Consider the following 14064-nt stretch of genomic DNA (forward strand, 5'->3'; position numbering starts at 1 on the left):
CATGACAATAACAGAAAGATTTATGACAGCCTCTCCAGCTGGGCCACGGACAGGTAATATTAACCAAATGTCTCCAGGTAGCTACTTCCTAATATTAGTGTCTTTGAGTGTATGTTACTTCTGAGATGCCTGGCAATATCAATCCAACTTTTAGGGTTAAGTGAGCAGTCTTCCAGGCTATTGAGGCCACAGAAAAATGCCCAGCCTGAGCCCCTGGGGAAAATGGTACCCATGTAGACACATAGATCCCATGAACCATCTCACATCCTTGTTTTTCACACAGAGTGACTCCAGGGGTTACTTCCATCCTTTCCAGCAGGAAAGCTTGTACCGAATTAAGCATCTTCGTTACAGATGATCAAATAATATACACTTGGGGTCAGACCCAACTGGCATGGTCTTGCATCTGGGCTCTAACTATGAAGCAGGGACTCAATTCAGCCCTTGAAATACAGCTTCTTTTTACATTCATCGGACAAACAATCTTCAAGATGAAGGACTGAGATTTCAGTCATGCGAGACAAGTCTTCCCATGTCACGCACCTGCCATCTTGCCAAGCTAGGTTTCCATCTCAAGTCGATCGCTACCAAAGTACTGTGCTGCCCTACCTCCAGTCTGGCCACCTGAGCCTGGTTCCGTTAAATGTCGAGATTATCCAGGCTCCGCTCAGCTCTGACAGGTGTGAAGGAGCAGAGCTGGCAGATGGAAACAAGAGACTGCTCAAGTTGTGTTGGTTCAGCGTCACACACAGAGAGACTGGTCGGGATGCTGAGCACTTGGGTGCTGGTAGATGTTCAGCCATTGACTCTGGAGAACAAAAGCCCTGATGTGCAATGTCTACCAAGGTCTAGTGTGAATGCTCCCACAGTGGGCTGATTTCAAGCTACCAATGTCAAGTTGTTGGATGCACAGTTGGGGAGAGACATGCAGGAGCACCCCACCACACAAATGCAACAACCTCAGAAACACATACTGGGAGTTGGCAAACTATGGCCATGGGCTAAGTCTGGCTGGCCACCTGGTTTCGTACAGCCTGTGAACTAAGAATTTAGAAAACTTTTTAGGGGCGCCTGGGTGGTTCAGTTGTTAATTGTCTGACTCTTGATTTTGGCTCAGGTCATTATCTCACATCATGAGTTTGAGACCCATGTCAGGCTCTGCATTGACAGCTTGCAGTCTGCTTAGGATTCTCGCTCTCTCTACCCCTCTCCCCGCCTCAAAATACATAAACAAACAAAAAAAATTTAATGGTGAAAAAAGATCAAAGAACAATACTTTGTGACACATGGAAATTAAATGAAATTCAAATCCTGTGCCCATAATAAATATTAGTAAATTATATAGTGAATAGAGTTATTAATAAATTTTAATAAATTATTCATAGTAGCTATTAATAACTTGTTTCATTCACAGATGCTTAACAAATTAATAATAATACAGTTTTATTGGAACATAGCCATACCTATTCATTTACATATTGGCCATGGAAACTTTAGACCTATAACGGCAGAGTTGAAAAGTCATGACAAAAGACTGTATGGCCCACAAAGCTGAAAATACTTATCTGGACCTTTATAGAAAAAGTTTGCTGAATGCTGGCATCAATAATAGTACAGTAAAGAAATTAGGAGGTGATGAATTTTGATAATCTATTATTCTTTTTTCTTTTTTTTCTTTTTTTGGTGAGCTCTATGCCCAATATGGGGCTTGAACTCACCCCACATACTTTACTGACTGAACCAGCCAGGTGCCCCTAAATTTGTTTTTTTCATATAGTTTATTTAATTGTAAGTCTGTATAACTTTGTAATAATGGCGTTTGAAAATCATGCATAGAAACTAGAGCCCAGCTGGTTTTTCTTTTCTAGTGCCATGCTAGCTGCTCTTAACAGGACAAGGTAACATTCGTCGTAAGGTGTATGTAACCCAATGTGAACTGCATCGTCTAAAGTGTTAGCCATCAAGTAAGACCAAATATTTCTGTCACTGAAGTGTTCTGAACTATACCTTGATGTTTATTTTATTTTTTATTTATATATATATATTTTTTTCAATATACGAAATTATTGTCAATATACCTTGATGTTTAAAAGCAAAATCTTGGTTAGAACAACCTTCACCTCCTAGGATCTATTTTTAAAATCTGTCCCCTGTGGTTATCAACTGCATGTACCAGACCTCTAGAAACTAGTGTGTTAAACTGAACCAACTTGATGGGAGTGACTATAGGGCTTGTTTTCCAAAGAAGAGCATCGTTTAGAGTAGCGAAATTATAAGCCCGCTTTAGGCGTGTTGTAAAGCTGTTGGAGAAGTAACTCCTCAAGTTTTGTGAGTGAAAATGTAGTTCTCAAGTCACACTATGCTTTAAGAGGTTGTAACAAATATAAACGAATTAAAAAAAAGAAAGAAAAAAATCAGCTCACAAAACTCCTGTGTTCTTAGAAATCACCTCTTGCAAGCCAGTATGAGGGGAGTCAAGCTCACCACCGGACGCTCTAGTCTTGTATCTTAGACATATCTAGGATATGGTCAAATTGTAGAGTGTGAAAAGTTGAGTGAAAGTTAGACCCAGGGAGTAGAATGGTGGTTGCCAAGGTCAGGAGTGTAGTGGTAAGGGGGAAAAGATGGTCTTTGGGTTGTAAGATGCGTGAATTGTGGGGATCTAACATACAGCTGTAGTTAACAACACCATATTATATACTTGAAATTTGCCAAGAGAGGAGATCTTAAATGTTCCTTCCCCCAAATGGTAACTTGGTGAGGTTGATGGTGATGATTATTTTTCAACGTGTGTGTATATCAAATCATCATGTTGTACACCTTGGGAAAAAAAACCAAAAACAACTAGATCGAAAGAAAGATGGCAGGCAGACCACACATGTAATCCCACCTCTGGAAAACCAGTCTGGGTCTCTCTCAATCCCAGGCTTGTCTTACCTGAGATGCTGTAGATAACACTGTGGGTACTTCAAGGCTGTGCACAGAAACTCCATGGTCTCACATCTCACTTCTGTGCCTTGTATTTCCAAGTGTCTCATATACTGGTTTTCAATCAAAACTTGGAAGAAGTCTTCATTCAACATGGAGGGATTCACATGTCTAAAGCTGGAGAAGTAAGCAGCACCTAGTTACAAGATCTTATCGGCTAATTAGTTCTTTTTACAAAAACAGCTTTACTGAGGTATAAATGATATATCAGTAAACACATCTATCATGTATTTAAGGATTATCATTTGGTGTTGGATATATATATATATATATATATATATATATATATATATATAATACACTCATGAAATCATTACCACAGTCAAGGTGGCTAATTAGTCCTTATCCTCCAGCTTTATTGAGATGTGATCGACACATAACAATGTATGAGTTAAGGTGCACAATGTGTTGATTTAATACACTAATATATTGCAGAATGGTTGCTGCCTTGGCATTGGCCAACACCCTCATCCCATTACAAAGTTATCATTACTTGTTTTATGATGGGAACGTTGAAGATCAACTCTTGGCAACTTTGGAGTTTACAATACAGTATTGTTGACTACAGTCACAGTGCTGTCTTATCAGATCCTCAGAACTTATCTTCTAACTGGCAGTTTATACTTTTTGGCCAACACATGCCCATTTGCTAATCAGTTCTACATTCAATTAGTCTATACACATGTGAGAGCCTTTCTGTATGGTCCAGGGCTCCGAACCAGGTTGTTCTCAGCTCAGCTTGGCCTCCCTGGTTGGGTGAACTTACATACATCCCTTACCTTCCAAACTTCAGTTTTGAGTCCACGAGAGAGTGAAGGATGCCTTCTCCTTAAGATGGGTATGGGAATTAACATACATGACACCTGTAATTGGTACTGCACGGTGCTTGATGTACAGTAGGCACTCGATAAGTGGGAGGTAATAATAATCATTATAGTAACAGCAGAGAAAATAGGTCAGACGCTGGCTAGGGGCAGTCACATGATGTCTGGTGGGCTATTTCAAGGAATTTTGAGGAGCTACTGGGTTTCTAGGTATTGAAAAGCACAGGGAGCAAGAACATGGGGTACTGGCTATGAGAACAGACCCTGGAGACAAGATGTCCAGATTAAATCCATATTTTAAGTACATATCAGCTGTATCATCTTGTGCCTCAGTTCGTTCATCTGTGAAATGGGGAAGCCTACTCCATTTGTATGTTTTTTTAAACAAAAATTTTTTTACTATTTATTTATTTTTTTTTTTGAGAGAGCATGAGCAAGGAAGAAGCAGAGAGAGAGAAGGAGAGACAGAATCGGAAGCAGGCTCCAGGCTTTGAGCTGTCAGCGCCGAGCCTGACATGGGGCTTGAACCCACAAACTATGAGATCATGTCCTGAGCTAAAGTTGGACCTTTAACTGACTGAGCCACCCAGGCGCCCTTCCATTTGTATGTCTTAACGGAAAAGTGATCTCACTGGTATGTGGACCTAAAACAACAACAACAACAACAACAACAACAACAACAACAACAAACCCTAAAGCTCAGGAAGAGATCTGTTTTTGTGGTTGTCAGAGGCAGGAGGTGGAGGAATTGGGTGAGGGTGGTCAAAAGGTACAAGCTTCCCGGTACTGGGGACATGACGTACAGCCTGATGACTGTGGTTAACACCACTGGCTGGTCTATTTGAAAGTTGCCGAGAGAGCAGATCCTTCTTATCATAAAGAAGAAAAAAACTTCTAGAAGGTGATGTGTGTATTTTTTTTATTTTTTAAAAATTAAACTAACTCTATAAGGTAACTCTAGAAGGTGATGTGTGTATTTTTTTAATTTTTAAAAATATTTATTTTTGAGAGAGAGAGAGAGAGTGCATGAGTAGGGGAGAGGCAGAGAGAGAGGGAGCATTAGTCTGCACACCTTAAACTTACACAGAGCTGTTTGTTCTGCCTCATTACAACTAGAAGGGGGAAAAATATAAACATGGGTGGTTTCTGCAAGTCTATGTGAGCAGAGAAGGGGAAGAAAAACGGGAAGCAGACTGTTTCCATGGAATTCCCTCCAACCAGGGTCCGTGTTATATGCAAATTAGTTTTGCAGACTCCATAAAAGTGTTGGTCACAGCCAGGACCTCCAAACTCTCGTGTGTCCAAAACACGGAGCAGAAGTCTCGCCACCATAGAAAACACTGATCGCTGCTTTCTGGTCTGTGTGCAAGAGACAAAAAACCCTGTGGCTTGTCATCAGAGATTAAACTTGAGCAAACCCACTTGTAAACCCAGGGCTGGTGTTCCCTTACCTTGGTTGTGATCCACAGACCCTTTATGACTCCAGTAAGACTCCCTCACTTAAAAAAAAAATGCCCAGAAGAACCATTACAAGATTTTGCATTTTATTCCAGGAAGACTTGTAGCCTTAGGTAAAGAGAGGTACCTGTATTTCCCCATGACTTAGAAAGAAAGAGAGTTGCTGTTTTAACCACTTAGGATTTATATGGAGGCAGAGATTAAATTATATCTGCATTCTCTAGTCTTAGTCTTTGCTTATAAAACTGTTATTAAAAATTAAAAAAAAACCCTCTGTAGGAGAATAAGGGAATATTAGTCTCTTTTGGCATGGTGAGTGCAGGAGAGGAAAATCCATAGCTAGACTCACATGTAATGTAGTGTGGCTCTGGAAACACCTGCTGATTTCCCCCTTCATTTCCCCCCATGCAATCTTTTTCAGAAAGGGTGACCAAGAGATGCCTATGAGGAATTTTGTTTCATCCTGTTTGTATTAAATAGTTGGAAATAACCCACAAGCATACGAAGGGGGAACTGCTATAATTATCTCCAGTATACCTATTTTTGGGAGACTTTAGTACACCTCGTTGAAGAACCACTATTAAAGAAAGTGTGCACAGATATTAAAATATTTCTAAGACCGGGGCGCCTGGGTAGCTCGGTGGTTGAGCGTCTGACTTCAGCTCAAGTCATGATCTCACAGCTCGTGGGTTCGAGCCCCGCGTCGGGCTCTGTGCTGACAGCTCAGAGCCTGGAGCCTGCTTCCGATTCTGTGTTTCCCTCTCTCTCTGCCTGTAACCCACTCGCATTCTGTCTCTGTCTCTCTCAAAGATAAATAAACATTAAATTTTTTTTAAAAAATATTTCTAAGACCTATTAGATGAAAAAAAGAAAAGTTTGGAATACTTACACTAGCATGTAATTTTTGTTTAAAATAAAATCCCATTAAATAAAGCCATGTACGTTTCATATCCATTTTAAATACAAATACATCAAAATAATACCAACTCCGTGTACGGGAGTGGGGAGAGGAATGGATACAGGTAGTCAAAGCATGCAAACTGTTTACCATGTTATATATTTGAAAGTCACTAAGAGAGTAGATTGTAAAAGTTCACACACACACACACACACACACACACACACACAAATTGTAACTATGTGAGATGAGCGATATGTTAAGTAACCTTATCGTGGTAATCATTTTGCAATATGTACATATATAAAATCACTACGTTGTATACCTGAAACATATATCAATGTTATGTATCAATTATAGCTCCAAAAAAGCTGGGATAAATATACCAACTCCCTTCAAGAACTCCCGCAAATGTTACCAACAGACTCACCAACACAAAGGAAATTTCTCACCTTAAAAAAATTTTTTTTAGTGTTTCTTTCTTTTTGACAGACACAGAGAGACAGAGTGTGAGCAGGGGAGGGGCAGAGAGAGAGAGGGAGACACAGAATCAGAAGCAAGCTCCAGGCTCTGAGTTGTCAGCACAGAGTCTGATGTGGGGCTCAAACTCATGAACTGTGAGATCATGACCTGAGCTGAAATTGGATGCTTAACCGACTGAGCCACCTAGGTGCCCCAAAATGAAATAAAATTGAAAAATGCCATGTCAGGGGGCACCTGGGTGGCTTGGTCGGTTGAGCCTCCAACTTCAGCTCAGGTCATGATCTCATAGTTTGTGAGTTTGAGCCCTGTGTTGGGCTCTGTGCTGACAGCTGGGAGCCTGGAGCCTGCTTCGCGTTCTATGTCTTCTTCTCTCTCTTACCCTCCCCCCCCCAAGAAAAACCCAAATAAACATTAAAAAAATTTTTTTAAATGCAGTGCTCAGTAGTCACACGTAGCTGGTGGTTCACTTAGTGGATGGTGCATTTCCACTCTCACAGAAAACTTCCAGTGGACAGCACCTCCCTAGAGACTAATGAGCTAGAGACACACAGAAGTAGGGGGGACAGATGCAATGTCCCCATGTAGAAGGGGGGGAGGGGATGCAGACTAGAGATAAAGAAGGTAAACAAATCACTTTGCTTCTCCAGGATTCTCCTGGTTTTAGCATGCAAATCTGCGTCCTGGGAGCACCTCCTGTCCTGGTTTTAAAATGGACAGTCCCTTGTGTAAGGGACCGCCTCAGGACAGGTGGTCACCCTGTATGCCGGGAGGACCGCAGGCAAGGTCCCTGGACAGGTCAGGCTGCCCAAGCAGAGAGGAGAGCACTCACTCAGTGGAACGGAGGGATTCTGGGTGGGGTGTGGACACTTGGGTGACGGTCAGGGTGCTGGTCAGTTCCAGACACCGCAGGTGTCTACAGTGCTTCAGACAAAAAGCAGACACCTGCATGTCTTTGACCTTGCTGATGGTCAAAGCAGCTTTCTGACAATCATTTAGGATCTGGCTCACAAATGCCTCCTCCTGGGTTTCATGCAGACAGTACAATAGCTGTGGGACGCAGTGGTGTGGGGTTGGGGGGCCAAATTCATGTGACAGGGCTGCAACTTCCAACAACTTCTTTCTGTTACTCAAGGTCAGCTTGCCTCGGAATCACTTCTCCGCGGCTAAAGCGCACGTTTCATTTAAAAGGCCAAACAGGAAAAGCCCCATCGGAGCGAGATAGTTTTTCTTTCTTCTGGGGTAGGCTATCATGCGCATGACGTGAACGCTGTCCAACACCTGGAAATTTCTTAGTCTTTGCGGGGAGGAGAGGACATACCACAAGGCAGCAAAGAATTCCTGGAAGCTCATGAAGGCAAAAGTGTAACAGTCTTGGTCACCTGCAACCCTTTGAAAGATATTCACACGGAGAAAAGTGGCAATGGCGGTCTCCTCCAGCTTGGCGTGCTCCAGGTCTTCTGGGTCAAACACCCATTTCATGTTCCACATACCCTCTGCAGCCAAGTAACACAGACCTCTCAGCTGTTCTTGGTGAGTGTTGCCGGGAAGTCCTCCATCCTTGGTGGGAAATAAGCTAGACAGATACTGGATGAATAGAGCCGTGGCACTTGTATACACCTGCCTGAGATCTGTTCCTCTCTCCATCTGCTGCCTCAGACAAGAGCACCCCATCCAGCAAACCACAGGGACCCAGCACATGGACAAGAGAATCGTGTTTCCCATGACGAAACTCAAGGCTTCATCAGCTTCCCTCTTGTTTCTGAAATAGGTCCTGAAATACTTGCCTCTTTCTGCCATACCAAACCCTGTAAGGGTTATAAAAGAGGGCTGTTTTAGGAAGGGCTTAAGTTTCCTCCGAGACGTGAACCTCAGAGTGATCAGTATAGTGGCTTCAGGAAGCATTCTTTTGCTCAGCAAACTGGTCAGCAGGATAGACCCAGGCAATTTCTGGCTCTAGTCCTCACTCAGGTCAGTTGGTCTATCTGTGAGGGTCAATGTTACCTCCTCAAAGCCATCAAAGAGGAGCAGAAGTTGGTCTGGTTTGGACATAATCTTGGACATGAGAGCTTTTGACCCTGGCCACTTATGGGCAATCAGCTCCGAGAAGCTCTGCTTGGCCACCTGGGACACTTCCCGGCAATGGATGTAGAAAGCACACCAGAACTTATGGGGGTAGAACTTGTTTTGTGCCCACTCCAACATCACCTTTTTAGCTAGGGTTGTTTTTCCAACCCCAGCAACTCCCTGTAGGACCACAGTCATGGGCTGTCTCCCTTGAGGTCTTCTGGGAAGAAACAGACATGGTAAGAACCTCTTGTGTCTCTCTATTTCTTGGTGGAAGAAGTCTACATGGTTCCCAGGCCAAGTGGTCTTGCTACATGTTGTGGAACACTCATCGATCACGTGCAGTTTGTACTCTTGTATTTTATCTAGATGAGCAAGATGGGGGAAACACAGATACGACATCAGGGTTATCTGCGAGAACTAAATGAACAAAAAGAAAACTAACCTTGATGCCTACATCAAGCCCCACAAGACACCTGCACACACCATGAACTTTTCTGGAGAGCACTGCAAAATTTTAGAAGCTGCGAGTAAACAGGAGAGTCCACTTGAAGTGGCTTAAACAGAACAAGGATTGCTTTTTATTAAAGAAATATGGGGAGGGTGGTGTAGAGATGTTGAAATCGGTTTGGTGGTTCTGAAGCTTCAGGGCCAAGTAACATCACATTTCTATGAGCCCATTCTTCATATTTCTTGCCTCATGAATAAGACACTGCTATTGTAGCTATGTTATTGTTATGTAGTTGGTTATGGCATTTGTATTCAAAGCAGAAATAGTGGGGAGGAGGGACATACTAACAGCTCATGTCTACTTTTATCAGTACAGATTCATGAACTCAGGAGATTTTTTTTTAAAGATTTTTTTTTCAACGTTTATTTATTTTTGGGACAGAGAGAGACAGAGCATGAACGGGGGAGGGGCAGAGAGAGAGGGAGACACAGAATCGGAAACAGGCTCCAGGCTCCGAGCCATCAGCCCAGAGCCTGACGCGGGGCTCGAACTGGGAGATTTTTAATTATATCTTATGGCCTAGAGTTGTCAGATGGTTAACCCCAATTTTAAGGGAGTCTGGAAAAAATATTTCCCTTAAGGCTGGTCACATTTTACCCCTAATTGAAACTGGATTCTGTTAGCACATGAGATATGGGGTCAGGAGTTAACAGGATCTGTCACAACCTTCATCCCAACATGTGATTCTCTTTCTTTCTTTCTTTCTTTCTTTCTTTCTTTCTTTCTTTCTTTCTTTCTTTCTTCCTCACTCTCACTCTCACTCTCTCTCCCCTCTCCTCAACAGGAAACTTTACAAATTAGACATGATGTCTGGTACAATTGCATTCCCCCCCAGCCCCAGCTGATGGGTAGAAGGAAGCTTACTACAAGTTCAAGATCTATGGACCTGTTAGCTCTATGAGGGTAAGCCAGTCACAGAATCTCAGTCTCCAGCCTGCCATCTCCAAAATAAAATAGGGTTTATGACTCTGTCTCAGACTGTGGTGTCAGAACTATAAGCCCTCCAGTGTTTGTTGAACAGGTGAAATCTAACTGTGCTAAGGCTGGAGTTGGGAAACCCACATCCCACTTACTACATGCTTTCACGGCAGATAAGAATGCTGGCCTTGGGCTCTTGGTTCCTTTTGACCTCGTCTCTTCACACAACCTGACTGAGAAGCACAAACTCAATTCGCACAAAAATAATTTGGGTTCTTTGTAGAATCTGACTTCTGATGGCCCAGGATGGTGGAATGAAGAAGAGGATGGAATAAGAGATGCGCTGTATTTGTCTGCCTACCAACCATACTCATTCTGGCAAGAGCACTACCATGATTCTTTAGGGAAACCTCCTCTTGCAGCCCTCAGTTTGTTAAATTGGGCTGTGGGCTGGTCCTATTACCAAGCTCTCTCTGAAGTGCATGAACCAGTCTTAACCAACCAGAGCATTTCATCACATCACTCATTCATGAGCTTGGGACCTCAGTTCATTAGATGAGTCAGTTCTAGAATGAGTGCTGGAGAAATGAGAAAATACTCCTCTTTCTGCTGATGCTAAGTGGGTACAATGTATGTGTAGGGTAGCTGGTGGTCAAGATGGCCACCATGGCAGGAGACACTACTTGAAACTGGGTCCCACAAAAGAAGAGGGAGCTAGAAGGACAGAGTGATGTCTCAAGGATGTAGCTGGGGCCCGGCCTCCATCTGGGCTGGTGGCTGGACTTTGAGTTATGTGTGTCCCCAACTACTCTTTTTTCTTAAGTTCTGATTCATAGAAGAGATGCTGACTTACTCATTTATAATCTGCCTTGCTTCAGGAACTGAGCTTCTCACCCTAACCCACAGCCTATTTTCCTCCAGGCTTTGTCACGATGCCAGCACATACCAGATTCTCTTTCCTCCATATTCATTGGCATTTCTCTTGGGTTTGTGTCTGCTGGCTCCAGTCTGGGTAGAATGTCTGGAACAGACAGGGAAGGAGAATATTCCACTGGAATGACTGACAGGACAGGGAAAGCCATGTGGAGGGGATGGGATCTTTCAGGATGGGGGCAACAATTCACCACCTTAGTCCAGGGAGAAGAACATTGTCTTGACCCCATCATGACATTAGGAAGTGAGAAAATGGTGCTGTTTTAGGATGTACTGAGGAAGGTGTTCATAAACAAATTTATAGCCTAGCCAAACACAGAGGGAGAAATAAACACAAAAACACACACATGTATGTGTATATAAAATATATACAGACGTTAATATATATGTATGTTCACATATAGATGTATTTGTATAAATCTATGTGCAGATTTATATGTATATGAACATAATCATATATATACAAATATACACGTATAGTCATTGATTCTTCTTATTCATGCCATTTATGTTCTATAAAATTACTGTGAACATTCAATTAGCCAATACTGCTCCCATGTGAATACAGAGATACCTTCCTATAGCCTCTGTCTACACATTTTTGACTCTTCAATCCATAACCATGGTCTATGTTTGTTTTTGTTTAAAGACATCATATTCGAGAGTTGCGGCAAGATGGCGGCTTAGGAGGACGCTGGGCTCACCGCACGTCCTACTGATCACTTAGATTCCATCTACACCTGCCTAAATAACCCAGAAAACCGCCAGAGGATTAGCAGAACGGAGTCGCCGGAGCCAAACGCAGACGAGAGGCCCACGGAAGAGGGTAGGAAGGGCGGCGAGGCGGTGCGCGCTCCACGGACTGGCGGGAGGGAGCCGGGGCGGAGGGGCGGCTCGCCGGCCAAGCAGAGCCCCTGAGTCTGGCTTGCAAAAGCGGAGGGGCCTGATGGACTGTGTTCCCACAACAAGCGCGACTTAGCGTCTGGGAGGTCATAAGTTAACAGCTCTGCTCGGAAAGCGGGAAGGCTGGAGGACAAAGGGAGGGAGAGCTGCTGAGCCCCCTGACAACAGAGCTCAGTTTGGTGGGGAACAAAGGCGCTCGCCAGCGCCATCTCCCCCGCCCATCCCCCAGCCAAAATCCCAAAGAGAACCGGTTCCTGCCAGGGAACTTGCTCGCTCCTCGCAAACACCCAACTCTGCGCTTCTGCGGAGCCAAACCTCCGGCAGCGGATCTGACTCCCTCCCGCTGCCACAGGGCCCCTCCTGAAGTGGATCACCTAAGGAGAAGCGATCTAAGCCTGCCCCTCCTGCCCCCGTGCACCTTGCCCACCCACCCCAGCTAATACGCCAGATCCCCAGCATCACAAGCCTGGCAGGGTGCAAGTAGCCCAGACGGGCCACACCACCCCACAGTGAATCCCGCCCCTAGAGGAGGGGAAAAGAAGGCACACACCAGTCTGACTGTGGCCCCAGCGGTGGGCTGGGGGCAGACATCAGGTCTGACTGTGGCCCCGCCCGCCAACTCCAGTTATACACCACAGCACAGGGGAAGTGCCCTGCAGGTCCTCACCACGCCAGGGACTATCCAAAATGACCAAGCGGAAGAATTCCCCTCAGAAGAATCTCCAGGAAATAACAACAGCTAATGAGCTGATCAAAAAGGATTTAAATAACATAACAGAAAGTGAATTTAGAATAATAGTCATAAAATTAATCACTGGGCTTGAAAACAGTATACAGGACAGCAGAGAATCTCTTGCTACAGAGATCAAGGGACTAAGGAACAGTCACGAGGAGCTGAAAAACGCTTTAAACGAAATGCATAACAAAATGGAAACCACCACAGCTCGGCTTGAAGAGGCAGAGGAGAGAATAGGTGAACTAGAAGATAAAGTTATGGAAAAAGAGGAAGCTGAGAAAAAGAGAGATAAAAAAATCCAGGAGTATGAGGGGAAAATTAGAGAACTAAGTGATACACTAAAAAGAAATAATATACGCATAATTGGTATCCCAGAGGAGGAAGAGAGAGGGAAAGGTGCTGAAGGGGTACTTGAAGAAATAATAGCTGAGAACTTCCCTGAACTGGGGAAGGAAAAAGGCATTGAAATCCAAGAGGCACAGAGAACTCCCTTCGGACGTAACTTGAATCGATCTTCTGCACGACATATCATAGTGAAACTGGCAAAATACAAGGATAAAGAGAAAATTCTGAAAGCAGCAAGGGGTAAACGTGCCCTCACATATAAAGGGAGACCTATAAGACTCGTGACTGATCTCTCTTTTGAATCTTGGCAGGCCAGAAAACTAAACTAAACTAAACCACTAAACCAGCCCTACAAGAGATCCTAAGGGGGACCCTGTGAGACAAAGTCCCAGAGACATCACTACAAGCATAAAACATACAGACATCACAATGACTCTAAACCCGTATCTTTCTATAATAACACTGAATGTAAATGGATTAAATGCGCCAACCAAAAGACATAGGGTATCAGAATGGATAAAAAAACAAGACCCATCTATTTTCTGTCTACAAGAGACTCATTTTAGACCTGAGGACACCTTTAGATTGAGAGTGAGGGGATGGAAAACTATTTATCATGCGACTGGAAGCCAAAAGAAAGCTGGAGTAGCCATACTTATATCAGACAAACTAGACTTTAAATTAAAGGCTGTAACAAGAGATGAAGAAGGACATTATATAATAGTTACAGGGTCTATCCATCAGGAAGAGCTAACAATTATAAATGTCTATGACCCGAATACCGGAGCCCCCAAATATATAAAACAATTACTCATAAACACAAGCAACCTTATTGATAAGAATGTGGTAATTGCAGGGGACTTTAATACACCACTTACAGAAATGGATAGATCATCTAGACACACGGTCAATAAAGAAACAAGGGCCCTGAATGAGACATTGGATCAGATGGACTTGACAGATATATTGAGAACTCTGCATCCCAAAGCAACAGAATATACTT

At 43.5% G+C, this 14064-nt stretch overlaps 2 protein-coding genes across 12 annotated transcripts in view; one reads left to right on the forward strand and one right to left on the reverse strand.

Moving 5' to 3' along the window:
• Positions 1-14064, forward strand: part of NLRP13 (NLR family pyrin domain containing 13) — a 143455-nt gene that overhangs the window by 51985 nt on the left and 77406 nt on the right. The window contains exon 1 of one of the 11 annotated variants that reach the window (XM_047834428.1): positions 11847-11903. The exons of the other annotated variants lie outside the window; for them this stretch is intronic. The gene's annotated coding sequence lies outside the window, so the exon portion shown is untranslated. Of the gene's footprint in view, positions 1-11846; positions 11904-14064 lie in introns of those variants that run through there. 11 annotated transcript variants of the gene reach the window in all.
• The window catches only part of NLRP8 (NLR family pyrin domain containing 8), a 32853-nt gene that overhangs the window by 14378 nt on the left and 4411 nt on the right, over positions 1-14064 (reverse strand). The window contains 5 exon segments of the mRNA XM_047836076.1: positions 28-177; positions 2938-3105; positions 5067-5171; positions 7481-9080; positions 11091-11165. Coding sequence (XP_047692032.1) covers positions 28-177; positions 2938-3105; positions 5067-5171; positions 7481-9080; positions 11091-11165 — 2098 coding nt within the window.

Source organism: Prionailurus viverrinus, chromosome E2 (genome assembly GCF_022837055.1).
Source record: "Prionailurus viverrinus isolate Anna chromosome E2, UM_Priviv_1.0, whole genome shotgun sequence".
NCBI classification, from domain to species: Eukaryota; Metazoa; Chordata; class Mammalia; order Carnivora; family Felidae; genus Prionailurus; species Prionailurus viverrinus.